The 22,173-nt window shown below is 43.7% G+C and overlaps 1 protein-coding gene across 2 annotated transcripts in view; it reads right to left on the bottom strand.

The window, feature by feature from the left end:
- Positions 1-660: 660 nt before the first annotated feature.
- The window catches only part of LOC144101031 (arf-GAP with dual PH domain-containing protein 1-like), a 28,357-nt gene continuing 6,844 nt past the window's right edge, over positions 661-22,173 (bottom strand). The window contains exons 3-7 of one of the 2 annotated variants that reach the window (XM_077634030.1): positions 21,211-21,384; positions 18,398-18,547; positions 15,908-16,126; positions 14,443-14,665; positions 661-7,744 (exon numbers count right to left, since the gene is read on the bottom strand). In XM_077634030.1, coding sequence (XP_077490156.1) covers positions 7,677-7,744; positions 14,443-14,665; positions 15,908-16,126; positions 18,398-18,547; positions 21,211-21,384 — 834 coding nt within the window. In that variant the 3' untranslated portion in view covers positions 661-7,676. The remainder of the gene's footprint in view (positions 7,745-14,442; positions 14,666-15,907; positions 16,127-18,397; positions 18,548-21,210; positions 21,385-22,173) is intronic. The other variant, XM_077634029.1, reaches the window with a different exon arrangement.

Consider the following 22,173-nt stretch of genomic DNA (forward strand, 5'->3'; position numbering starts at 1 on the left):
AGAAACATAGAACAGTTTAAAACCCGATTTTTTCGATATGGTAGTCTCGGTTTCTCATAGTAGATGGCATCTGCGAACCCTTGGTTTCTACCTTCGTGTTTTCAAGAACAGAAATATAGTCAGTACAATGACTGCACACAACCCTACATACTTGACGACAGCTGCATCATCTGGGCGCTGTACAATGGAAGTAACGGCAGTTTATTAAAACTATAGTTGAGGGCATTGAGGTGGGTTTAAAAATATTATCAACAAAATGCAGGTAATAAGTACTACTGTGTAACTACGACGAGAGGGAATACGGAAAGTGTTAAACTTGCTTGGGGAAAAAAAAAAAGCTTATAAGTGCTGATGTCTCTTGTTTGTTATTTTTTCTCCCATGCATCTCATCATTCGTCAGCCTTTCTAGCATCGGCAGCTGCTCTTTAAAATGGCAGCAATTTTCTTTAAATAAAATCCAGAGTTTGGTGCTCCGTTTTTTTTTGCACATGGAAGAAGCAAACCTTTTTTTTGTCCCCAACTTTCAGACTTATTGCTACTGATGGACTGCGTATCAAGGTTGAGTAAAACTTACGCTCACCTCATTCAGTACAGTGGCAGCAAGAAGTTTTTCTATTAAAAGCTGCAAGTGTCTTCTCTGCGTGCAGCAAAACCCGGGTAGTCAGTTCAGAAATGATTTTATTTCTGTAAGGCAAAAGCATATAGGTACATAGGCAGAATTCTAGCAGTTACATCCTAAAAGCCAAACTCCTGCATCTGCAAACAACTTTCTTTTATCAGCTAATGTGCACACTTTCAGCCGTACCATTAGCCTTTTGTGAGATCCTGGATTGAAGCAGCTTTTAAAATGCGTGTTAAACAGGCGTGGCCAATTGAATAAGTAGTAATCACTAGGTGTGGGTCCCTTATCACTCTTGGGCAGTGCAAAACATGCAATTTTTAAAACTAAGCAGTGCAGGAGAGACCTCCTTGGAATGTACAAAGCTGTCACTCTTTTGTGTGACTTCCTCATGGAAATTCCAAGTTTTGAACATAGTTTGTGAATTCGAGAAACAATAAATAGCATGAGGATGCAAAGTGTGACAGTGGCGGCACTGCTAGATCCCAGTAATGGTTTCGGGCCAGGCTTTTCGCATGATCCCATTTCCACTTCTAAGCTTGGCGAAAAATAATTTCATTCTAAAGAATTCCCCATTCAACTGAAATCTTCAAAAAGGGACCTTGCTGGTGAAATGAACACAGCGTCACAGTGGTTATTCCTTTGGTACAAATACCACTTGCCGCACACCAAAGTCCCTTTGCTGTTAAAATGGCATGGCTATGGACAAGCTTGTCACGGCAACCATGTTAGCTAAACTAAACTGTCTTCACCAATGAAACAAAGTTTTTGCGCCGCACTTTATGGAATTTGGATAGAAGAGCTAAATCATACCTAGTATTGGATGCCAGTAAGCCTTACGTGCTACACCCGATGGAAAACGAAGATCGTAAGCTCCCATAATAGTGCATTAAAAACTATACATCCTTGCCAATTACTTCATCGCAAGTTTCCATCACGTGTGGGATCATTTCAACTACGTGAGTGTGAATTCTTCAACAATGCATCTATCCACAGTATGTTCTAACGGAAGGCCAGTAAGGCTGATGGTAAAAAGCAATGTCACAGTCACAACCAGCCAAGACCAAAAAACCAAGAAATGCATGGCGATGCTTGCGATGCAAATAAACTTACCCAAAATGAGTAATCATAGATGAAAAAGCAGCACACTTGCATGAAGTTTTGTAATATCAGATGGATCAACAGTGTAGTAAACATGCAGAAATTATAATGCTTCCGGGCTTCACACTTTTCACAGGGCTACGGATATGTGGACTTGCTGGAAGCAAGTAGCATCTCGTGTGTTCTCTGTCTAAATAGCATATACACTCCGTACCTAATAACGCACTCTGGAGCAATGTTAACTACTGAGAAATGATCTCTCACATATAAGGTTCTAGTGGTAAATCTCTCTCTCTCTCTCTAGATATATATATATACTCTATGTAATATATATATAGCACGTCTACGCGTTTCTAGACAACTTCTAGCGGGCAAAGGTACTCTTTAAGGACACTGAATAAAGCACTGCGCTGTGCTATAGGTGGGGGCTTGCCAAGCAAGCAAATAGAAGTCTTGTGTGATATGCAACGTCTATAAGCAGCATATGAACAGTCTAAGCACTGCACCTTTGTAAAGAGCTTCAGAAATGAGAGGAAAGGTAAGCAACACCTGAGAATATGCAGGAGGAAACAGAGGAAAGGATGGCTCACGCCCGTCCCACATAGTGCAAAGGATGTGTGAAAGGACAACATGAATGTATACATGTGCAAAGCTCAGGAATTTACGACTTCTACATGATGAACATGTTAAACGTTACACCACTACGTGAATACATATACGCTACCACTTATCCAGTGTAATCTACCGGTGTGGCCATATTTTCATGCTGGTGGCATTCACTGTGATTGTTAGTCGGCCGTTTTCCCTGAAAATAAACCAGACTGCCAAATGCTGCTTCTTGGAAGCCAAGATGCCATACTCAAGTTCATACATCAGGTGCAACACTATGAAAACTACGGAAGTAGACCGCATGAGAAAATGAAGGGTGGCGTGTTACCCTGCCCTTGTTTTGTGGCCGAGTGGCCTAAGGCACGAGAAAGCGTCGCAAGCAATAAGGGCGAATTTAATCAAGCTCATAACAAATGTATCATGGAATAAGCCTTCAGGCAAAGCATTTATTATCTTTCGCTCATCACAGGCAGTGCACCACTTTTTGATCGTGGATGTATATGCAATGCAAACGAAAGCACTAGCTTTGACAGCATTGCACCTGATGTATGAAATGGAGCTTACACAGTGAAACGCCCATAGCCTTTTTCCACTTATCGATGTCGCTGTTTTGGTGACAGGTGGCGGTGTGGTTTTTTTCCATGTGAAACTGTGCAACAAATTTTGAACATCCATACTGAATGAACTGGACAAGCTCTGTCACCAAGTTTGTTACTAGCAAAATACCACAAGTGCCATCTCTACCGAAACGTTATCTTGCCACAAAATTTTAGGTTCTTACTTGTTTCCATTACCAGTGCAACACTTACGAAAACGTTATACACCAAAATCTTGCAGTAAACCCTGTCGTAGTTAACTTTGTTTGGGTGCTGGTTAGTCAACTGAACACGAGCCGCACAAAGTGGTGCCGTTTGTACAGAAAGATGCAGAAAGGACTCTGGGCCAGCATAATATAAAGATCTTATTCCATTTTCATATTTCCAACCTTTCGTCACTGGCCACAGGAATGCAGTGTCCCTGCTGTCGCAGGGCTTGAGCCAATAGCGGTGCGAATGCAGGGCGTGGTGTTGCTTCAGCCATGACGAAGAATGGGAAAGAAAAAAATGAAATGGAACTGGCTTCAGGGTAAATATACTAACCCTCCCCTTTGCTTACGAAACAAGGAGCTCTTAGCTAAAATGAAGCAGTAAGCCGTCCTTTCTTGCAGGCTGTCTGTGATGAGGCTACTGAACAACTTATACAAGCTGCAAGTCTGCAAGCTTAGTTGATAACATGACGCAAGTAATGTTAACACCCACAAATAGCTGCAAAATGTTATACCACCGTATAAAGTGTTGTACAAAAAACATGCATGCCCTAAATAGACTGAAGATCGTATTCCCCGTTGACCACAAGACAAATGAGAAAGCAAAAATTTTTACACATTTCTTCTTTTCCAAAATGGCAATGGCATTATATTCTGCCGGACAACCATTGCTAAGAAGCACACGCGCATGTTCTCACTCTGCAAGAACTATGTATTTTGACGAGATAGTAGGAGCATTTACACAAATTCAGGAGCGTGGGTTGAGTCGATTATTTGCGGCAATGAACTCTGAAAAAGAGAAGAAAGGGGTGAAACTCGTTTTCTACTCTATTCCTCGGAAGTTTTCACTTCTCCGCAAAAAAGGCAACTTGATTCGAATCGTACCCCGTTCATGTAAACAACAGAAGTATGAATGAACTGACATGATAAACAAGTTCATGTGAGTGCTGGCATCGAGATCAAAGCCGAGCTTAAACAGACTCGAGTACCGAGAGATCACAACTGCAGATAAAACTGCACTAGTGAGAGACGAATCTCACCATGAGTTTTGAGTTCCGCTATGCTACCACTGCCACAGACACGTTCAGTGACTGTACTCATTTCGCACGGTGTCTTTTCATAGGTTCTTACAAGTCACAAAACTTCTGCGCAGCAGCATTTAAGAGCTTCGTACACCACCTGAAGTGACCATGCTGTGCCAACTGGAAAGCATGCCCTTCTGTTAAAAGGGAAATTGGCGCCATCTGACATGCACACAGTGTCGGAGGTTACGGACTTGTCCTGTAAAACATGAGCAAAAGCACTCTGAAAAAATACGGCCTGCATCAAATTACGCCTTCTCCATTTGAAAAGTGATTGAATAAGCAGTGCTGCCCAACTGTGTTGCACACTGTGCTAAACTTTCTTAAAATAACGCCTCTGTTATGGCGCTTGTAACAGCAATTTCTCTCCCCGTGTGAGGGTTCCTCCTCTGCAGAGTAGCAGCCTACTGCCTCCTAATCGGTGCTGGCGGCTCTCTTAGTGGCCGATTCTGTCCCTACATGAAACACGAAATGTCTCATGACCAGTAATGTTATCGAAGGACTCCAGAGCACATGGAATGGCAACAACAGGATGTACGTGGTTCACAAAGTGACGGATCCTCCACTGTTTTTCTACTTGGCATTTGAATGCTGTAACAGAGAGGAACAAACTTTGGAAATTTGCTACACAGAAGCACTCACGAGAATGGCCTGAAGAAAAACGCAAGAGCCATCGCTGCAACAAGCTTGGACACCTGGATCTTCGCTTGCCTGCCATACACCATAGCAGAGTGATGAAGCGGCTACGATCACCGTCATGCTACTTTAGAAACTGCAAGCGCTCGCCGGCAACGATATGAAATCAGTCTTCAATATTAATGTCACTCACCACAAGGAGTCATTATGAGAAAGCTTTGGCCTGCGGCCAACTCCAGTTTCGGTATAAAATGTATGGGGAATTGCAGAATTGCAGAAATGCTCTATTAGGCAAGCGTTGCACTAGTATTCATGAAGCTTGTTTTCTTATGAAAAAAGAATACACTGCAGAGACCTGTAAAAGTAGAAATTCAACTAGTGTCCACGATTTCACAAGATTTCCCAAAAATTGCAGGATATTAAAATACCCAAGGTTACACAAATCTGTACCTGTGTAAGAAAGATAGATAATCAGAGCTTTTTACATTACACCTGTGAAGGTGCATAGATTGAACAAAATAACATTTCTCATTAAGCACTGCATGTGAGATTGTGTAGCTAGGACGACCTCTGAAAAAGTCGTGCATAAAAACCAAAGGCACGACATATAAAAGTGTTGCTTTGTCAGCTTCAGTTGCTCTAATGTTTGTAGTTCAGTGTATTAATACTGGGTTCCATGATGGAGCTACAACATTACAAAAATTAATTTCCATCATTTCCAAGTCGAATTCTCAGCAGTTTTTTACAAAAAATCTCGGGGCGCAATTCAAGATATCACTTCCATCAACCACTAGGTGTAAACATTTCCTTTTGAACGCAATAAATCAGACCTGAACCAAAGCAACAGTTGCTTGATCACAGCATCTCTCCGTTCCACATACACAGACACTCAAAAGAAAGAGTTTGGCCCAACCTGCAGTCAGGTGGACGTTAACTACTTATCGCCTTGTGGTGACCTGTGGTGACACGATCAACAACTGATGTGCTTCCTTTACTATACTTTCTAGCTGCATAATGGGGATATCTACACAGCTATAACTTTTATCCAAAACTTGCTACTAGGAATAACCACCACCTAGCAGATTCAGTTTGCATCTGCACAAATGGCCACTTTGACTCTAACAACATTTAGATCTGAGGTATAAAGCTTTTTCTTATACACATCTTAAGAAAGTGTTCCAACTTGAGCTGTCGTGCTTAATTACACAGCAGCAGAAGTGCTTTTGTTGCTGAAAACTTCTTAGTTGACAGGGATAAAATCTGTTACAAAAAAAATTGAAAGTGCTTAATATTTTTGGCCAGATGCAGGAAATCTTGGTGCGTCTTGAACATTAATCTGCGAACATCTTTTTTTTATCACACTATGATGAGAACTAATATAGCTAATTACACCAGTTGCTTTGTACTAGGAGCCACTGTTTCTCAATTGTGATGATCTTAGGCAGTGGCTAACTTCGGACCTCACTTTTAGGTGCACAAACACTTCAAAATCATGGCAGTCTTTGCCGCTAGAAAAAGTATACCTTAGCTGCTTGCCTTTGTAGAAAAATGAGACCAGAGCTAAGCTTTGCATTCGACTGCGCAATATGCGAGGACTGCACATAAATTAAGCTGGTGCTAAAAAGCAGTACCTCCAACGTTCATAGCAACCACACACTTTGCTCTCGTGAAATGAGAATTTCTGAAGAGCTGCAATTGACAATGGGCTACCCGGCCAAAAGGAATCCTGCTCCACACATTATGTTCCGTCGCTTTTGCCACACTGCTCCATTTCAAGTCACCAGCTGCTGTCGTCAAAACACCAAAATGTTGGTGCAGAAGAGATGACAGGCAGAGCCGGTACGACAAAGATTCATCATATGCTCAGCGAAAACCTGGGAGTAACACCGGCAGTCACCCATGTTTCCCACACAACAGTCACAAACTTTCGAGACAAAAAATCAACAAATAAAACAAAGCACCCTACAGGCACTTAAGCAGAGGCCTGTTAAGTCATAAGCCACGTACTCAACCCTTTTGCGAGGAAGAAGTCCGTAGCGGTCCTTGTAAGCCATCCAAAATGACAGCGAAAACAAAGCTAAAAGCTGTATCAAAAATAAAAACTAAGAATTATATACGCTGAGCAATAAATTTTTGTATTCCGCAAGAGCCCATGCGCAAGTCTTTACTTGCTTACTTACAATAACTTTAAAAAAATTAGAAAAATGGCCCTTATAGAGAACAGAATAGCAAAAACGCATATAAACAAACTCCTCCAAAAATGAGAATGCAGCAGAGAACGATACGCAGGAAAATTCACATAAAATGTAATAATATTTCGCGTTCCTTTTTGTGGTTATATTAAAACTCTGTGAGATATCTCGAGAAAAGTGCAACTATGGGCTGCATGGCACTTAACTAGGTCATCATGTGGCTACTGTTGACCACAACACAGATTCCTGACAGGCAGGGCCGCTACGTCAAAAAGATTTATCGTGACAATGCAACACCTTAAATGTGAAGCAGCTGCACCAAACCCTAACCCCACAGGCTGCTTTTACTTTTGAGAGAAACGAAGAACCCGGCTGCCGCTGCCGAAGACACTGGCGCACTTCATTCAGAGCAGTCAGCGCCGAGGGCGTGAAAAGCAGGAAAAGAAGCGGGCCAATCGGCAACCCGAAGGAGGGACTGGCGACTGTGAGATGGAGGAGAGCGAGTCCATGGAAGAATTTCGGCTTTTGCCTTTCTTTGAAGGACGCTCGATGACGGCAATGACGACGGCGCCGCGGATGACGAGCAGGCGGGCGCCATACCTTGGCCGCGGTGGCGGCTTGGGTCTCCGCCGTCACCTGATCTTGAGGATTTGCAACGAGGAGGAGAGTGACGGCCGCTTCCGCACCAGAGTGGCCGCCACTGGAAATGACACGAGGGCAGTGAGAGAGCTTGTCGCAAGCTTATACCTGTTTGCTGTTGTATTTTTTTATTCTTAGAGGGAAACTCTGGAGGTTTCTCGAATGTCTCGTGCTGGTGATCACATTGCATTCGGCGCACTACTTCCCGTTAATTGCTTTGAACTGTATGGCAGAATAATAAGCCACCAAGAAACAAGGAACTGAAGCAAGGTTGTATGCTGAAAGGCCCAGGGATTACTTCACAAGCATTATCACTTATGCTTTACTACATAGGTTGAATGGCCAAACTAGTTATGACTGCATGTGACTACTCCATTCATGAAATGCTAAAAACCAAAAACAAACCTGGGATGTTTTTTTGCTCAAGCACAGAGATTACCCATCTGCGGGCGGGTGGGTAATGTCTGTAGTATAAAAAACAGGGCAGCTCATAGGAATTGCTTTAAATGAGGTGACAAAATAAAACGGTTTTGAACCAGTTTGCACTGAAATGAAACCTCCCACGTCTGTGAAATTAGGCACGACAGATAGGGGAAAGCGGAGAACCCAAAGAAGAAGAAGAAAGGGAATTTTAATGAAAGAAAGGCGGAGAGGTCGGCCGGTGGTAACAGGGCCCTGGCCTGCTACTCCACACAGAAGTTTTGTTAATATCTATGAACATCAAAAAAAAAAAAAACGTCTGGACATGCCCTCTGAACGCGCCGAGCACAAAAGCATCTGCCAACCAACATGTTAACACAAGCAGCTTTAATAACGACAAAGAGACACTATCAGCCAGAAAAGCTTAAAATGCATAAGAGGCCATGAAATAAATAAAATTTTAAAAATCAGAGCTTGGATTTCTTTGCAGCTAACACACACAAGTCGTTTGTGTTCCTTCTTTGTTCCTCCGGTCTACTCCTGCACCTTGTATCTTCGAGTCATGCACCAACTCGCCCACCAGTCGATTCTTCTGAACTTAGTTGCATTGCAGGTAACACCATTGACGTATTTTCTTGTACAAAAAGCCGGCGCACATGTGAATGCAACCAATTCAGTGCACTGTTCAATTCCAGGCTACATGAAAATTCAGGTGTTTTGGAGGCTCCCATGCTATGTGACACTTTTGCGAAAACGAAGCACAAGAAGGACGACAGGACGGAGCGCTGACGTCAACTAATCAAACCAGCTAGCCCAACAACAAGTTTTGCTGGCATGTGTAATTGTTAAAATGATGCAAACGTTCCAAGAAACCTCCACAGAAAGCAAAAAGCAAGACAGCAAATAAATATGCGCACACACATATCAAAATGGGTATGCAAGTTCAGTTTATTGACCTTTGTGAGGAACAGGTTCATTCCATAAACTACATCACATGCATCATGCAATGTTAACGTGAGCAAAAAACATTTCTTGGCAGGTGTTATGCAACTGGGTTAGTCTTGTCAGCAGAGCAGACACCAGATGGCTATGCCAAGTGTGGCCAACAAAGTTTGCGAAAAAAAGCAACCAATCAAGCACACAAAAACGAATGGCAACCATGTTACGAGGTGTTTCATTGCGCAAGTTTTAAGCCATGTTATTTCAACTAAACAGGCTAGCCTGAAAACAGTCTCAAGTGATTAAAATGAAACCTGTTCAGCTATCTGCCGCATAGCAGACGCTCCTACAGAAAGAAACACAGCACAGCACTTGTTCCGTACATCTTTTCCTGTAATCCTAGTCTCTAAGCAGCAGGTTTCAACTATGGCACAAAACTGAAGCCTGTTAAATGTCTTACTTGTTGACGAAGTTCTCAGACTAACCAAAAGCGCCTACTCCATCAGAGTGCTATCATAAAGTTGGCAACTTGTGGTCAAAAGGTGCTTGTTTTGCAGAAATCGCATCTGCCACCCAGCTTGCTATTGCATGGCAGGCTTTACGCGAGCATAACGCCTGTTGAACGGATTAAACACGGTATGTGCAGATAACAATGAAAACGAAAACATAATAGGAAGGCATGCAACACGAAGGTAAAGGAAGGGCATAACGCAGCAAACCCAGAAAAACCAGACTTGAGAGCACTTAATAAACGTGCATTTCCACACATCCCCACTACCTCCCCAATCCCTAGTGAAACCCTTGTGGCACTACTAGAAAACACAGATACTATAGATATTGTATTGCATGTTCACTACCAGCCGCAAGATGCGACAGTCAGCTACAAATTTAATTTTGCAATTGGCACTCCGAGGGTCGAAAGGAGATTTTAAGAAGGTACTGGCACAGGGCTCTTACAAGTCGACTTTCAGTATTTGCTGTTTGCCAACAGACGTCGTAAAGAGCAGAACACATTCGAAAATGCAGGCGAAACAAACACACATGCATATATTCCATAGATGCACGAGCATGCACACACATCTAGCACGTACGTAGACAAAAAGTATTGGCAACAAATGAAATGCAATATAGTGACAGTGGGTGCTGATGTGAGGAGCTCCTAGAAAAAAAAGAAAAAAAAAACCTTTGTCGAAACGGTTGTCTCTATTTTTTTCTCATCTATGAAGAGTTCCCTCTCCTTTCAGCACTACCAGCACACTAAAAAAATTACAAGAGCATGCTTTGCGCAGTACACCCTGAGCATGATGTTTCTGCTAAAGCACACATAGCCGCATTTGGTCATTTTGCGCCGGCTTTTTGTACAAGAAAATACGGCAATGGCATTACCTGCAATGCGGCTAAGTTCAGAAGAATCGACTGGTCGGCGAGTTGGTGCATGACTCGAAGATACAAGGCGCAGGAGTAGACCGGAGGAACAAAGAAGAAACACAAACAAGGCGCTTACCGCAACTGTAGTTTGTTGCGCAAGCTCGACTTTTATAGCAACGTGTAAGGAAAAAAACAACCACACGAAACACACGCATGACTGTGAAGATAGCTGTGTCGATATCAAATCGCACTCTCGGCCAAATACACAAGCTCTTTTTTTGTCAAAGATACAGACGGGGTGCTCACACATACCTCACCTGCTGTTTTGATTAGGAAGGCTTCAACTATTTCTCTGGTGTCCTTTCCTTTATGCTTACTAACGATACGTGCATTGCAAAACATGGGAGCACAATCTTTGCACCACCTGCAGTGCGCAGCAAGGTGGCCTTTCATGGCTACTTTTTGTACATCGTTATGATGCTCAAGCAGGCATTCGTTAAAACATCTTCCAGTTTGTCCGATATATTCTTAGCCGCAAGACTTGATAGTGCAATTTGATAACGATACAGCTATCTTCACAGTCATGTGTGTGTTTCGTTTGGTTGTTTTTTCCCTTGCACCTTGCTATAAAAGTCGAGCTCGTGCAATAAACTACAGTTGCAGTAAGCGCCTTGTCTGTGTTCCTTCTTTGTTCATCCTGTCTACACCTCAGCCTTGTATCTTCGAGAATGCAACAAAGCCATCCTGAGGCTATTCAGGTAAGGTGAGACGTGAATCTGACCAAGAAATTAGGGAATCAAGGACCAGAATGAATTTTTCCCCAACTACAATGTTTCTCTGAAAGTCGTACGGGCTTTCCTTTGTAGCCACACATATGCGCTTGGGTGGATGCTAATGAAAAATTACACTTCCTTATTTTAAATTTACTCCACCTTGGGGGATTCTTAACATCTTGGGCAGAAACTAAGGGATGGAAATGGCCCAAAAGAAGTGGCACCAAGGTTCCTTTACAACTTGTAATATCGGGAACGAAAGCCTCCAGGTAAACCGGTAAGCTATCCAGGTGAGTGCCACGCCTGCCAATGATTTCCTCTTGTGACTACCCCACATTAAAACAGATGCATCCGACTTCTATCTCCACAGGTGTGGTCTCGAGCCAGCGGCTAACAACAGAGGCTTCGGTCGTGGCTCACATGTCCCCGATAATGCTGTGAACCAGAACAAACAGTGCAGTGGGCAGGGGTCTCCGCATAACCCCAGCGGTGCTGCCAGTAGCGGCCTGCTTTCAAGAGTCTTAGATCGCATTGCCACTAGAAACTGCTGGTTCCCCACGGCGGTGCCCGAGTGGTTTTGAGCAATCGCTTCTTTTCTCTTTTTTTGCCTAAAGCACCGCTGGAGTACTGGCTCCACAAACGAAAAGAAATATTTCGTAATTTTATGCACCAGGCACGTGGCGTAACGCAAGTTGCCTACTCTGGTTGCAGACAAACTCAGTAAAGCCCCAGCAATGCGTTCATGAGTGGGCTATTTCAGCACCGTCGGTTTGGTCGCCAGTTGTGCGGTCAAGGGGATAATGCAAAATCCCGGCTGCGTGCAACGCTGCCTCTCTATTCTATCTGCACTGATAGAATATTGTGATCACTAGAAGCAGTCACACTTGGCTGCAAATGCAGCATGCACAGGAAAAGTAATGCACTCACATTACCACGCTTCATTTGTTGTCAACACTGCAACCAGGAAAGAGCTAAGTGCCGGAGTTGTAAACATGTGCAGCGTTAACCCAAAACCGAGCATGACTAGAGTTCAGAGCAGCACCAATTTGTTATTAGCCAATAGTAGGGAAGCTTCAAGTGTGCTCTGAATTTTAAGAAAGCAAGAGCTACCAACCGAAACTGAAACTTGGTTGTGAAGACGGGTGGAGCTTTGCTTGATGTAGCCATAGCACCAGACACACATTATTAGAACAACCCTCATATGCATATTGAATGGGTCAGATAGCAATTGGAAACTATAATTCCTTTCATAAAGTGACAGAAAAGGCCTGAAAATTTTGCTCAGCAAATGGGGAACGGATATCAATATGCGGTAAGTGTGCAAACGCAGCGTGCTTAAGCTTTAATTTAAGAAATTTTTTTTTTCACCCCAACTAATATCAAAACTACTGCCTCCAATAACATAGCACGGGGGCATACTTCAATTCAGAATGAGCTATCAATGGCACACGCACAAGGCTAGATAAGATATGTGATGCACTTTTAAGTGTGGGTAAACAAGCAGTACAGCACATGACAATTCAGCAATCAAACCGACCACTGAGGACCACGAAAAGAGCACCTCACAACTGTCTAACTGACTTGCAAAATCATATTGCCCTAGTCTGCAAAGAAAGCAGTGAACTGCTGTCGTTGAACATAGCAGTGCCAGTAATGGAGATAAAAATGCCACCCCTGGATGAGATTCTTGAGCACGAGATACTTATACTACGGTTTTACAGTTACCTCAAGATATTTACTTGAAGTATTCTCTTTTATTTTTTAATTTTAGCATATACGGACACTAGAATGCACCTTGAGAACTGCTCTGCCACTTTTCCTGTAGTAATACACCCAATTAAAAGTTCTTATCCGCACTGCCAGATGGCACCACTGGCCATTTGTGTGTTTTTCAGGTGAGAATACTGGTCACCCAGTCTAAGACGCCTCCAATGTACACAGAGGAGTGAGACAGTTCCCGCAACATTCCCTTTCCTGAAAACCAATTTTCTCCAATGTGTGCTTCTATCATTTCCTTCTATAAAGCCTTTTTTCTCTTAGTAATCGTAATGCTTCTACTACATAGTTGCACAATCAAAAAATACATGATCATCATCATCAGCCTGACTACGCCCACTGGAAGGCACAGGCCTCTCCCATGTCTCTCCAACTAACCCTGTCCTTTGACAGCTGTGGCCACCGTATTCCAGCAAACTTCTTGATCTGATCCGCCCACTTAACTTTCTGCCGCCCCCTGCTACGCTTGTCTTCTCTTGGAATCCACTCTGTTACCCTTAAGGACCAGCGGTTATCTTGCCTTCGCATACATGCCCTGCCCAAGCCCATTTCCTCCTCTTAATTTCGACTAGGATGTCACTGACCCGCGTTTGTTCCCACAAAGAGCATGCCTCTCTTCAAACTGTGCATTACTACTGGTTGTTAAACAGGAGGAAAGGGGATCCAAGGTAGAGAGGGTAGGAAAGTGAGATTCTTGACAACATGCACACGCACGAAAAGGAGCAAGGGCCGAGGGAAGCCACAGTCTGCTCGCCAACGTTCCAACGAAAGGACCCATAGAAAGGACCCGTACCCGTCTTTGTCTGAGCTAGCGCGGTCATCACTTCCCCAGAAAAACCCGCTGTCTCCATTACTCAGCGATCCATTGCTTGGTCCTCCTTTCTCACACTCACACAGAACATGCTTTTCTGCCCAGTTTTCCTCATTCCCACTTGAATTTTTTTTCACCACCTGTCTCGTATTCTATTCTGCTGCTGGCTTCTTTTTTTTCTTTCACTCTCTCCAGGTTACCCTGGCTTCTCTCTTACCCACCCAAGCAGATGCAGCCTCCCTGCCTTAACAGAAGCTGGTTCCAGTCTGTGCTTGCCACCTCCCCACCCTCCCACCTCCCCGGCCTTGCCCACCCAGATCCTTCCTCCTCGGAATGAAGAGCTCCATATATCGTATTTACTTGCGTAATACACCTGCTTTTTTTCCCCACAAAGTTGAGACTGATTTCGGGTCCATTTTGCATCGAAAAAAAAAGGGGGGGGTTTAACAGACATTTGTTTAGAGCTGAAATTTCACATCATACAGGCACACCCGATACATGCTGCTGCAGCCCATCAAACATGCTCCTCCACGATGTTAGTCAAGCCAGTCAGTCGTCCCGGTCCAAGCATGCGCCATGGTGTCGACAAGCTCGCAGCCGGGGTTAGTGCACTGAGAAAGGCCACCACCAGTAGTGCAAGGGGTCATGCACGAACACCGAGCCGGCCCTTACTGTTGGTGTCCTGAGGCGTCAGTGGCCGCTCCATCACCTTGGAGAGCAGCTCGATCCACTCGGTGCGGTCGCGGTCGCTCTCGGCACCCATGGCGAGCTTGCGGTGCGGTGTGGTCACCGTGAAGGAGAAAGGCATCTCCTTGAATGCATGCGGTGTGCCCGACTGAACAGAGTAGCCCTCGCTGCGGTGGCCTAGGAAGATCTCGCCTTTGGGGTAGGCGTCCTGGGGAGCCACAAATCAACCAAGGGCTTTCATAACTGCTTTGCAAAAACACACATCCGTAATGACTGGTATCTTTGTGTCGAAAGCTGTTGTGCAGCTTGCGTGGCAAAGATGGTTATGGGCAAACAGCGGTGATGCGAAAACGTGAGCTAATCAGCACATTTCTGAAAGAAAGGTGCCATGTTCTTACCCTTGTCTCCTGTTCCAATCTGTAGCGTTGCCTGCGTTCACTATGATTAAGGTTATGGCATGCTGAAATTCCAGGTTAACCTAAACCACCATTCAGCTCATATGTATCTATCCACTAACGGACAGTCAGAGTGTAAAGCAGCTAAAGCTATGAAATGAAGTAAGACGTGCAGCTGAATGAGTTTGTTCACAAATAATGGAGCTGCCACCTATGGCAACTCCGTTAATACTCCGTTAAATGAAAACATTTAACTGCAGATGCTTACGACCGCATAAGGCAGATGGAGAAGTGGCTGTAACAGCAGGAACAAAGCTCACTTTGAGCTCCATTTTGCGAAAGCTACACATCACAAGGGGATATGTAAGCCGGCTCAGATGCTCATGGCGACTTATTCTGCCTGCTGCATGCATTTACTTGGCTTGCTCTTGGGTGGTTCAGGGACCTTTCCAAAAGAAAAATAAAAGCTCTTAATGAGCGTGCTGTATTTACCCATTAAGAGCTGTGCTTGTTTTTTGTTTTACAGAATCCGGCCAGGATATGGCTCTTACATGAAGCAGGCATGCGGCCATTTAAAGAAATCAGGAACTGTTCAAGGGCTGGCACACTCAATATTACAACCAGCAACAACCCACACGGAAACAAATTATTTGCTTATTCCTTGTTGCTTCTGCTTTGTCATCACTTGATGAGCAGGTATCGATGATAACCTCCCGAACAGTGCCATTAGTGCTATTCAATATCCTGACCATCTTGAGGCCATTCACGACAGTGCTGGCCTGCACCAAATGCCGTGAACAGCAAAACCTCCCTAATTTGAACTTCAAGGGAGTGGGGAAAACTGTCCAAATTATCCAAATGCCGAATAACTGAATGACCCTTTGAAAGCCCTTGCCCTAATCCACACCCCCTTTTTTTTTGAGAATTAAAAAAAATTTTGAGCTCCAAAACAGGAGGTGAGGGGTGCAGGCCCTACATGATGGCAGGCTTTACATGAAAAAATATGGCAACCTTCCAAGATGGAGAACATGATTGCAAACGTGGCAGGCACTCACCAGCGGATCCTCGTGGTACATCCATTTGCGGTCGTCGAGGGTGAACCAGCGCCGCCGGTGCTGGTCAGCGGGCCGGGGTCCGGACTTCCACAGCCAGCCTTCCTTGAGGAAATCGCGCGTCAGGTGGGGCACCAGCTGGGACTCCTTGGCACCTGGGAAGGCCACCTGCAGGTGGTGCAGCTTGGCTGCCCGCAGCGCACTGTACCAATCCACTATTGTCTGCGCCACCCAGGGGAGAAGAGAGGCCGGGGAAAAACCAAGATGAGACAGCAGTTTGACAAAGTCGCAGCAACAGGATCTGAAAATTAGAGTCACCCGTCCTTGTGTTCATGCCTTAAAGGAGGACGCGATTTTCAGCAAGAATTTTATTCCTAGGTATATTTACATGAAATTTTTTGAGCACACTAGAAATAATGTTATGACTAGTCGCACAAATTTCCCTGCTATATCTCCAGAAAACTGTTTTCCAATACATGTTTTCCCCTGAATATTGTAGAAAGGCTGCCCAGTTAAGTAACTGTGGCAGAAGGCCGGTTCCTACTGGCGTGCTACAGATCAAGACAATCTTAGCATTTTTTTTTCGCCAAGCATTAATTTTTGTTTCGGATGTTTGTGATGCAGTGTTCATTCACATAACTGGAGTGAGAGGAAGATTTCATACGAGGATTTCAAATTCGCAGATTTGAAAAACAAAGAATGTCTTCTCCTGAACTTTCCTTGGTTTCAATGACTGATGGCTTCCTTTTTATTTTTTATTTTCCAATACTGTTGGCCGGTGGAGGCCGTTCATATTCACGTTCTAGTCTACAGCTGTGCTACAATTTTCTAGTAATGCCGAGGAAAACGAGAAAGACGCATGTTACCTGCCACCAGTTCTTGGTATACTAAGCAAAACGCCACTTATTCACAATCCGTGGCTGAGTATCATGTGCTGTATGCACAGGTGAGAAGACTGTGAAATTCAGCCATTCACAACTTTGGATATTATTTTTTTAAAAAAAGAAAAAAACAACCTAGACCTCTTGCTCCACTGCAGGGTGAAGAAGAGATAGTTAATGCTGCATTGTTCCATCATCCTTCATCAAACCCGTGCAATTCATTTAAATAGTTAATGTACTGAGGGACATTATGTGCTAGTTTTGTCAAACTTTGAATGCGTTGGTAGGTGTGCCGCAGAAACCTGGTCCCTGCTTTTGTTACCAAGGTTATGGTGGCGTAAAATGTCAATATCGTGAAAGTCTACGCTTTTAAGAAAATACAATGCACACTGAGGATATAATGTAAAGTTCTTCTTCCACCATTCAGCCAACTTTAACTAAGTTTCACATATTCAAAAATCCAAAGTGGTTACGTGACCACTCCCCTTTTTCACATACAGTAAAAGCTCGTTAATTCGAACTTTGTTAATTAGAACTGATTCCCAGGTCCTGGCACAGCCCTGTGTATTTCAATGGGGGAAAACTCTCGATAATTCGAACAAGTCGGCATCCGCTATGGTTAATTCGAACTAGGAGCCGCTGGCTTACACCACTCCTCGTATATAGAAGTTGACCCATAGCGCGTAAACACGCTCCAAATTTACCAGAGATGTAAAACAATCGAAAAGAAAAAAAGCCGAGTTCACGAGAATCGCGGAGCCCGCGTTCCGGTGCATGCGTAGCATGTTTTCACTGCCGGAGCACTCGCCCGCGCCGCTGATGCTTCATGATGCTGATGGAGTCTCGGCAAAAGAAAAGAAACGATTACTTTTAATTTTGACAACTCTTCCCCGTAAATAAACATGTTTTGGAGCAGCATAAATATTGTCATATATTCCAGCACTAAATCTCGCTGCTCACACGAATGCATTCCAGTACTTGTTTCTGACGCATAACTGGCTGATATCACAGTTTATTTCATTTGCCATTAGGACTGGATGAATTAAATTCTCAAAATATGCCCGCCACAAACGCTTAGTAGCAACTAGCTCGCGATAACGAGTCTAGATGTGATTGCTTCGGGTTCTGCAAGCACGGCGGGGCACTATGACCACTCATCCTAGCGCCTATTCGATAATTCGAACTTTGCTTAATTCGAACAATTTTCCAGTGCCCGTCGAGCTCGAAGTAACGAGCCTTTACTGTAGCTAGCAGCCTCCCAAAGCCAAACCTTGCAATCAAATAACAACAACAAAAAAAAAGAAATGCGACGTGTATTTTTGACCTAAGCAATCTTCATTTTGTATTTTAGAAGCAAATGAAAGCTCTGTACAGTGTTGTACAGTGTTGTGCAGCATATAGTCTCAATCCAATCAAAATTTATTTGGGTGTTTCAACAAAGCTACCAAAAAGAAAGACGGACACTAAGCACTTAACCAGACCTGCAACAGTTAGAAACGCTTTTTACGTCAGCTATAAAAAACTTAGAGGTAGTGTAAAAAGTTCTTGACTGATCTTCACATGCAGCAGAACCTTAGAAAAGCCGCTAAGGAAATGGAGATGGAAATGTCACCTTGCCATCTTCACTGTAGACGAAAATATTTCGTGTCGAGCCGTCCTTGACGTAGCTCAACTGAAGGCCGTGCTTGTTGCCGATCTTGTCAGGGCAGAAGACGGCGTTGATTTCGGACACCGGAATTGATGCCTTGGGCTCCTTGTGAGACTGAAAATAAGCAAACACAACCAGTTCATGAGCAGCACCGCATCACTCTGCACGAGCGGACACCAGCAGATCAGGGGCTCTCAAACTGTCGTCTACAAGTCCCTTGGGTACCTTGGAGTGCTTTTTGAGCTCTTGAGCACTTAAGTCCATGCATGCCTCAAACGAGCGCAGACTTTGTTTTGAAGCTAATAATGCAGAGTTGTCTGCCTATTGCAAACTGTTTCACTACAGAGGCAGTTACTATTAACTGCATGCAAGATAAGCAGAGAAAGGACAGAAGTCAGTACTACATGGTTGTTGTCCAGCGCCTCTTGGTTCCACTTCCATTACAGCACCCCTATCTCCCTTTCTTCTCTCACTGTGTCCTCCTTCATTCCTTCCTTAGGGCTGTTCAGTTCAGGTGCCCACTGATATATGTGAGACAGTTACTATCCCATTTCCTTTCCTCAAAAACCAATTTTTATTTTCATTTTTTTTCACACCTGTTTAAAGGGACTGAGAACCTTCGAACTACAGCATTTACAGAAAAAAAAGCTGCTTATTTTCATACACATTAAATGCTTGTCACTCAGGTCTGAAATATGAAAGGTTCAATGACAAAGCTTTTTTTTTTTTTCCTTTGCTGCTTCTCTTCCCATTACAATAAAATCCATTTTCAATCTGCTTGCAACACATCAATGCTCTGAAAACTTGTTAGCAGGGCTCTCTATATTTCATGTTAGAACAGAAAGCCACCTTTTCAGACATCCCATGGACTTCAGTCAAAAGAAATTTGGAGATAAAGCCGTCAAAATCATCAACCATCAAAATTCACCATAAGGAGGGTAGTCTAGCAATTTTACATCATGAAAAAACTTTTTGCAAAAGGCCTCATCTGCCTAGAATGTCAAGGAGGTGAGATTTAGCATTGTTATTGAATGCACAAGTATTAGATGTGCTTAACAATGTTTTAAAGGTCTGCTCAAAACAGCAATGTGCCTTACTTGTACATGTATTGCGCTATCTGTACTGAGAGAATTACATGCCAGCATTTGTTCCTTGTGCATCTAGCAATATCTTGGGCTATGTTAGCACCTTATTTTTCGATGCTGATGTTTCATTTTCATGTAGAGATGCTTTGACAGCTTTTCCAGGCAGTTGCTCACAAACAAACATGGCTCAAAAATTGCCTAGACAAGCTGTATCTGCTCTCAGCAGCAGATGAGAACATTTATTACATTTCTAATTTTCTAAATGGAAAAAAAAAAGCCCAAGGTTAATACGAAAGTTGTGGCGGTTCATCCCTGGCTACAAGAATACTTATCAACCATTACAAACATGAAAAAATACAAAGGACGATTTCAGAGGGGGGGAGAAGTCGCTAAAAGCAGCCTTTATTGAGGACCACTAGATGCGTTTTGAAAAGGAAAGCCCTTCTTCAGTTACAACACATGCTCTGACACATCTCAGCTAAATACAGCTGCTCTACAGGCAGTGAAAGACTTACAAGCCTACTCTGAAAGCTGTCTTTTATTTCGTAAGTATTTTTGGCATCAATTTACAAATACCCTGTCACAGCAGACAAATGGCAGCTGGTAGTTCAATGTATCTGCTCTTTGTCACCGAAAAGAAGTGACAACTGGGAAAGAAGTGGTACAGAAAATGCAGCCCCTGGGCAGACCACTACGAGCTCCTGGATGCTCTGGAGACACTGTGCAGAGTCTGGTTTTAATGGAATGGTAAGAGCAGAATCTTGGAGGCACTAAGGGGTAACCTTTGATTGCTGATATTCCGTGTCAATGAGATATATAAAAAAAAATTCTGACAATAGGCGTTTCCGCAAGAAATGGCCTTTCATAGTGCATACATTTTGAAACTTTGTTCAAATGCTTTTCAGTGTCTGTTTAAAACCTACTTGGGCTTCACTGGCATGAAATAAATCTTGAAACTAAACTGTCAATAGTCCATTACCACAGTATAGCGCTAAAGCCCATATCTGCGAGTTAGTTACACTTTTATTTGCATCAAAGAAATTTGGGGACTGAGCTATCAACATCATGTCATCAGCACCTGACATTCCTTTAAACCTACTTCTAAGGACTAGTTGCACTCATATTACAGAAACATGGCAGTTGAGCGCTTAAAGAAACATTGGGGGCAGATTGAAGGTGGCTCAGACGAATAGATTGCTACTTTATAATCGCAAAGGGGCCGATTTCACTCAAGCTATAAGGTAGAAAAGAGTGAAAAATAAAAGACAGTCATAAAAACCGCACACACTTCCACAAGTAAACTGCAGTGATGTCAAAGGGGATTTTTTTTTTTGTAGTGTGGATCACAGAATGAGACTATATACTGAATATTGCGATAACTTTTGTTTCACAACTACTTGTGCACTTTTATCGCACGAGGAACAAAAAAACAGAAGATAAACATGGAAAACACAACAAAGCAAACTTTTCACACTTGACATTGCCACAAGCTGAATCAAAGAAGTGGGAAAAATATTTCAATCTTAATCTCAAATTTCTCATGAATAAAGCACCTTCTGCTGCTGAACAAATTCCAAATGAATCAAGGCAGGCACGACTACTGCATTAAAAACAAAAATCCACCGCAGGTGTCCTAAGAGTCCTTATAAAGCTGTGTTCAGTGCTGCGAGGTCTCCGCAAATCAGCACTCACCTCCTTGACGTAGTACTCCAGCACTCCATTACTGAGCACGAACCGGCGGGGGTGGAAGCGTCCATCCTCCTTGCCCTGTTTGTTCAGCCAGCCTTCCATCTGGCCTTCCTGGTAGATCTGGCGGTCCTGGTGCACAAACTCCTCGCGCTCGTACTTTGCTCTCACCCACTGTTCCTGCACGATCATCGAAGCAACACACTTGGCATACCTGAATCGGACAGGCTGCTGGGCTAGTCGGTATTGCAGCACTTGTTGGTACTGCTTGTGAGTTGTCGTGCTTCTCTGTTTCGATCTTACGTTGCTATGTGCTGCTGAAGAAACTTAGCACACATAGTTAGGAAGTACCCACCACAAACGTAGTAAAACTTGTTTTACACAGGCAGCTTTGATTACCACTGAACTTGACGCCAATTCAGTTCTTCAGTAGTAGTCTTTAAACAAGATGGACTTCCGCTGCGACAGGACCTCTTTAATCATACCAGTTGTAAGCTGTGAAACTCCCTACAGAGTCCGTGCATTGAAATCTGGCGGTGGTCTGACTGGGCCAACACTCTGGGATTATGCGGCTGTCACGCACCCTGAGGTGTTCAGAAGAACTGCTCAACACTGCTCAAGACATGAACATAGTAGAGAATTAAAAGTTGCAGGGCACCACCAATAGCTGACTGCCCAACTCATAGGTGGAGCCACCATATGTTACCCTCTGCAAAATGGCCACAAGAAAAAGAAGGGATTTGAAGCGAAGTTTCGCAAACCCACCACCTGGCACCCTCTCAAGGCCAGAACAGCAACTTGGTGTAAGTTTAGCTCCAGCAAGTCCCACCGGAAAGGTGCAATGAACCAGAGTGCAGTCCTGACATGGGCCTCACACAGGATTCTCTCAGCCTCGTAGGAATTTGTACTATGCCTTTTAATGCTTTTTGAACAATCCTTCATTACATCACCTTGCCTCCCGCCAATGCC

The sequence above is a fragment of the Amblyomma americanum genome, chromosome 8 (genome assembly GCF_052857255.1).
Source record: "Amblyomma americanum isolate KBUSLIRL-KWMA chromosome 8, ASM5285725v1, whole genome shotgun sequence".
NCBI classification, from domain to species: Eukaryota; Metazoa; Arthropoda; class Arachnida; order Ixodida; family Ixodidae; genus Amblyomma; species Amblyomma americanum.